The 6,321-nt window shown below is 27.7% G+C and overlaps 1 protein-coding gene across 1 annotated transcript in view; it reads right to left on the bottom strand.

Annotated features, from left to right (window-relative positions):
- htt (huntingtin) overlaps positions 1 to 5,903 on the bottom strand; it is a 17,989-nt gene extending 12,086 nt beyond the window's left edge. The window contains 11 exon segments of the mRNA XM_011502047.1: position 1; positions 4 to 229; positions 1,129 to 1,472; positions 1,832 to 2,274; positions 2,912 to 3,225; positions 3,296 to 3,894; positions 3,973 to 4,578; positions 4,709 to 4,850; positions 4,920 to 5,198; positions 5,391 to 5,565; positions 5,773 to 5,903. The exon segment at position 1 is cut by the window's left edge and continues 423 nt beyond it. Of these exon segments, the coding sequence (XP_011500349.1) occupies position 1; positions 4 to 229; positions 1,129 to 1,472; positions 1,832 to 2,274; positions 2,912 to 3,225; positions 3,296 to 3,894; positions 3,973 to 4,578; positions 4,709 to 4,850; positions 4,920 to 5,198; positions 5,391 to 5,565; positions 5,773 to 5,903 (3,260 nt within the window).
- Positions 5,904 to 6,321: the final 418 nt, after the last annotated feature.

The following is a 6,321-nucleotide window of genomic DNA, read 5'->3' as shown; positions in this document are numbered from 1 at the left end:
CGGCTTTCAGTAGCTTGTATAAGCGGAGATAATGCGACTGGCCCGTGAGACACCCAAACTTGTCTTTGCCCCCGAATCGGGAATTGACGCGATGATGCTCAGAGGATTTATCGGTGGATGAGTTGATTTTTGATTTGGAAGATTGATCGGAAAGGAGCCTGCGCTTAGGGGATACGGATTGGGCTGTAGGCAGAGACGGAAGAGAAGATTTGGAAACTGGCTGTATCGGCTGTAAAAATGTACATTTATCCTTTATATCTTTCATGCATAGATTTTATAGAAAATATTTTGTAATATTTTTAACTAAATTAAATTTATTATACACTTCATTTTATTAAGATTTTTTTAATAAAGGTTTTTTATTACTATGCACAATCACCGAATATTTAAATTAACTGATTAAATTGTCCTTATCTATGTAGGTAATTTACTTATAATTTTACAAGTACATACCACTTTCATTTAACTTTGTTCATTTAATAACATTCTTTTTTTCTTTATTTAATAATAAATATTATTGTAATTATATTTAAATACTCAAAAGGTTGCTGCTTAATTACCGACTTAACGAAAATAATACAATTTTTTTTTTCTGAATATAAATTTTCCTCTATAATTTATCGCGTGCTCTTTCATCTCAAAAGAAAATTTAGTAATATTCATATAAACTTCTTAAACAATTTAAATCCTTGGTTTACTTTGTTTCATAATTTTTCACATCACAGAAATAAAAAGTTTTATTAAAAACAAAACAAAACAAAATACTAATTAATAGTTAGTGAGATTACCTTTCTACGTGCATTTAAATGTAATATGAAGTTTAATTTCATAAAATAATGTCACAATAAAGAGTGATTTAATTTGCGCATAAATATGGATTTAAAATTAATTGAAGCTGCAAGGCTTCATCAACGTAAAAATAAATTTTAGTGTACATTTCAATCAATCAGCTTCGTTACACGAATTATACTAGTTTCAAGGATAGCTACAATTTAAATTTTCGTCCTTATCGTAATGATTATTAATGTTATAATAGTTTTACCAACGATTCAATATAACTGACCCTAGAAAAAAGAATTATACTAAATAATAATGTTATTACAAAAGTCTTTGTCGATGAAAACATACGTATCCTAAATCTTCGATGACATGCTGAAATATATTTAGCACCCTTAGAACATGCTTGAGTAACTGCTCCATATTCCATGAGTTTTGCTTATTCTTGAATAATATCCAGCATTTATAGTCAATCATTGCTTCCGAATCACTCTTAATTGTATCTGCATTCAAGTTAGCTTGTTGCTCTCTTGGCCAAAAAATAGTACAGGCTATACCAGAAGCGATATTACCGGCAAGTAGCAACAAATGTCGATGCATAGATAAATCCAAACTAATTGGAGATGAAGTCAACAGTATTATAGTCTGTGAGAAAAGGCTGCTCGATATTGGCGACAGCACTTCATTGGAAAATCCTGGGCGTTTTTAAATAGATAAATAATTATAATAATGAAAACGTATCTCTTATCTACTTTTAATATAAATTATTATTATGCTTTTTTTCCTTTTTTTTTAATTTTCGTGTTGTTAATTACTACTATTGTATCAATCTATTATTATTATTAATCGAATTTATTATATATCCGTACTAATAAAAATGTATCATAATATTGAAAGTTGCTCAATTTCCAAATAAAAATTAAATTAATGAAAATAATTGACTGTTTTAGCTAATAAAATTCCAAAAAAAAAACTATTAAGCTTTTATAATGAGAAAGTATAAATAAAAAGATAAAAGCAAAACTATTATCCAAACTTATAAAAGAAATCTTACCGGGCACATTATCAATAATTTCTCCTCTCACGCTCAGCTTCTTCATCGGCTTCTTGACAACTTGCTTACTACCCGATCCAAAACAATCCCACGCCCTCGGATAAAGAGTAGTCAAGTAAGCCTCACTAAGCATACTCAATGCTTCGCAGCAACCATAGGCAAAATACTTCGATGAAAACACAAGGAGCCTGTCAACTAGCAAGCCGATTACCCGAGACAGCGCCTCGTCGATCCTTTCGCGCGAGATACAATCCGAAACGCGAAAGAGAGCGCTATGTGGCTTAACAAGGCTGCTGATCAACAAATTGTTCTCTATATAGCTAGGGAAGGTTGGATTTACAGGACTCGATACGATGGATACGAGGAATCGCTCCATGTATAAGCTCGCTTTACGGGTCACCGAATCTTCGTACGGCGATCCCAAATATAACGTTGGTATAATTCTATCAATTACAAAGAAAAGCATTTTACTAGTTAGGCGTCGTATCTACGCCATCGCTTTTATTATTATATCGACTAACAAGATTGTCCTTCTTTACAAAATATTATAATATTTAAATTTAAGTTTTAAAATTTTATCAAAATTTGCTTATCATAGCTAAAATTTACTACACATATTTGGAATATAAACGTATAAGAAATAAACATATAAATTTATACATCTGTATTATTAATGATAAATAAATAATAAATTTTTTTTACATTCTATAATTAATAAATGATAGCTTATGACAAACTGCAATAATAATGAATTATTTATTTAAATAGAGCGTGTAAACAAAATTTATAAATAAAAAATCAACTATGAGAATTTAGCATTTATCTTTCATTTACGATAGATTGATAAATTGACAAAATTACATATTTTCGTATTGTAACTGTAATTATTTATAATCAATATAAAAATTAAAATAAAATTTTATAATTCTAATTAAAACTTAATATTGTATTAAATTATCAATTTTTCTTTTAACACAATAATCAATACTACTTTTATGAAATATTAAATTTATAATAATAAGTTTTATGTAACTATTTTACAATTGTTATAATTCAATGAGTTTTATAAAAATTACTAACTTTGTAATGGCATTACTAGCAGCTTTCCGAACTCTTTGATCTAAGTCACTTAGTAGTTTTAGCAGAACATTAAGTATACTATCTTGGAACTTTAATTTTTTATTTACATGTTCAATTGTTGTATACGGCAACTCACTAAGAATTTCGGCTAATTTTATTTTTACGAGAAAATACGGATTTTTCACTAGATTTGGAAGAACTTTCAAAACTGGTATTGCATATTCACATTTTTCAGATTCTAAAAGACTAGGTAAAAATATACTAATTGCATTCAGCGTATGGTGACAAGTTGTTGCAGATTCATCTTCAAGTCCCTAAATAATTAAAAAAAAATTTAATACATTAAAAAATAAAAATATGGACAATAACTTTATAATTTAATACCATTAGGATTAAATTAATGAGATGCTTCACCGTAATGGAACTATCAGGATACTCCAAATGAAAATATCCTTTATTATATGTAAGAATACCCTGCAATAAGCAACCAATAATCATCGACACATTTCCCCTAATCTGAGGATCCGAGTGATCAATGAACTTTAAAATGTCAGAAATTACTTGCTTATCTTTAACATGTTCGTAGCTTTTAAACACTTTTGCAACCGTTTCAAAAAATATGTCAGGATAAAGCCTGAAAACATTACCAAGACATGTCAGTGCCAATGATTTTACACTAACGCGGAAGTACTTGTCAGATATAAGTTCACCCGAGACACCAGTGAGTAAGAAGGATGATACTATGAAACGACAACAAAAGCGTAACGGTACGTCATTGTCCATAATATTGCCAATCATTAAATCATTACGTTGTGACATAAATTGTTCAAAAGTAAATTCGTGGACTGAAATTGAGGGCAGAGACGTTTCTTCATAATCTTCATCTTCTTTCGTATCTTCACTAGAAGGTAAAATAATATCGACAGGTTTCTCCAATTTTTCGACATCACTACTTGCATTACTTTCTAAATCCATTTCTTCATCTAAAAGAAAAAATCCAATTTTATTCACTTAACTTAGTTGAAACTATTCATAATTAGAAAAAATTTTACATTGCTTACTTCCTGTACATCCAATAATAAGGCTACTATAATCTCCCAAATCTTTGGTTTCTATAATTTGACTAGAATCCGATATATTAGTATTACTTTGTGCTTTATGCACAATTGGTATATCATTTCTAACATTAGTCATCCAATCTTCAACTTTTGGAGCTACATTAGAAATATCCATATCAGATTCAAAGAGATTCGAACTAGATTCTAAATTATCCTCAGACATCACAGTCATCAAAAGGCTTATTCTGCTTGTCCATTGCTCTCCTCTCTCCTTCAATTTATGAATTCGTTGACTTATTCCTTCTGGTGATAAGAAGGCCACTACAACATGTTTAGGTGGATTTTGCAGCAGCTGTCCTAACGTTTCAAGTGCAGCATTTATCATATTATGATTTGAATATAATTCTGCATAAAATAAACAAAGCTTATAAATACAAATATAATAGTCCAGGATGTGGTCTTCATTAAAATCTAAATTTAAATTTGAATTTGAATCAATACATGGTAGTATTAATCTTAAACAGGCAAAGACACCAAAAACTCTATTTGTACATTCTTCTTTTACTTCTTCTATCTCAGTATCTCCTTCCGCAATTTCAAACAACATATCTAATAAAATAATATGAAAATAATGTAAAATGATAAGAAACAAATCTAAAATACTTATATTTGTACATAAATAAACTTATAAATATATTGATTAATCCTACAAGTAGTTTTAATTAGTAATATAATTTACCTATTAACTGTTCAATCACATAATTCAAAAATTGCTGTGGCTTACGAGAGTTTAAACAAACAGTCAATATCATATTGGCTGATGCTCTTCTATGAATAGCTTCACTAGATGCAAAGTTTTTAAACAATGTTTCCAGTAATATCTGCATTAAAAGATAAATTAGTTATCATATTGTTATATCTCTTTTAAACAATATAAATTCTCTGTGTACCTGTATATCTTTATCGGGTATGTAATGACCCAGTGTTTTTAAAATTAATGGTAAAGATTGTGAGAGAGTTTCAATTACAACATCTTCTTTGCGATTAACAATTTTTAAAATACATGGAATCAATTTAAAAGCAAATACTTTCACCTTCACTGGTCTAATTAAATGACTCAGTAGCCCAAATCGCCATAATGCTGCTCTTAAACAACGGGGTGCTCCATTTCTATTAATTTCACGGTATAGCAAAAATTGTACTTTCAAAATATAACTATTATCCATTGCCTACGAAAATTATACAACATAAGATTACTGTTTCTTTTAAAAAACTATGATCTATATTTTGAACTAAAAATATATCTGATAAATAGTAGTAACAATAATATAATATGACATATTTTAATCAAATATTTATTAAATTTCAAATTCTTGTTAGTCAAAATCTTATTACTATATAGTTATAAATAAACATAATACCTTTATTATTTTATTAAGGGATTCATCCGCTACTGTCCTAACATCCGAATCAGAATCATCACATAAGCATAGTAAAGTTTCGATAGAGAGATTCAATATTTGAGGTACAGTTTTAACATTCAATAATGTAACACCATTTGTTAATACTAAACAATTTGCAATTTTTTCTTTTTTCCTAAGAATATGAAATGACAAAATTTTTAATAAAAAATATATGGTAAGTATTAAAATTAAAATTAAAATCAAATGAATATATAAATAAATATTTTATATCTATATTTCAAACCTTAAAACAATGTTTCAAAAATATAATTCTTAAAATTACTTTTCTAATAGTATAATAAGCTGTTTAAAACTAATAAAAATAAAATCTAGGAATTACTTTGTTTCATAATCATCAGGTGCTAATGAGTCTTGAATTTGCAAGTTTCTTAAAATGTCTATAGTTTTTGCAATTTGATCAAAAGCTGCCACATCTTTATCTAATGATGTTTTTCCAATCATAAAACTCATTTGTACTTATCTGAAATTGTGATGAGTTTAATACATTATGAATGAAGATAAACAAATTAACTTTAATTTGTAAAGACTACAACAGTAAAAAAAGAAAACATATTATGAATTAAAAAAAAATAAGCTTTTATAATAAAGGAAAACTTAAAATTTATGTAAATATAAAGGAATATTACGGTTTAATAAATGATTTTTTCTTAATAAATATTCTATCTATTTTTTTTACTATTTCAATAATTGAATTTCAATGTTGTTGATATTTTATGCAGCTCTTATTTGAATATAAATACACCAAACTTTTTTCCATTGAATCAATAAAATAGTCGACTTTCAAAGCAAAAAAAATATTTATTTATCGATTACAAACCCTAAAGAAATTGTGCAGGTGTCGCAACTTGTTAAAAAACAGATGGCAGGC

This window comes from Ceratosolen solmsi, unplaced genomic scaffold (assembly GCF_000503995.2).
Source record: "Ceratosolen solmsi marchali unplaced genomic scaffold, CerSol_1.0 scaffold10, whole genome shotgun sequence".
NCBI lineage: Eukaryota > Metazoa > Arthropoda > Insecta > Hymenoptera > Agaonidae > Ceratosolen > Ceratosolen solmsi.
This window is presented reverse-complemented; position numbering and strand designations above follow the sequence as displayed.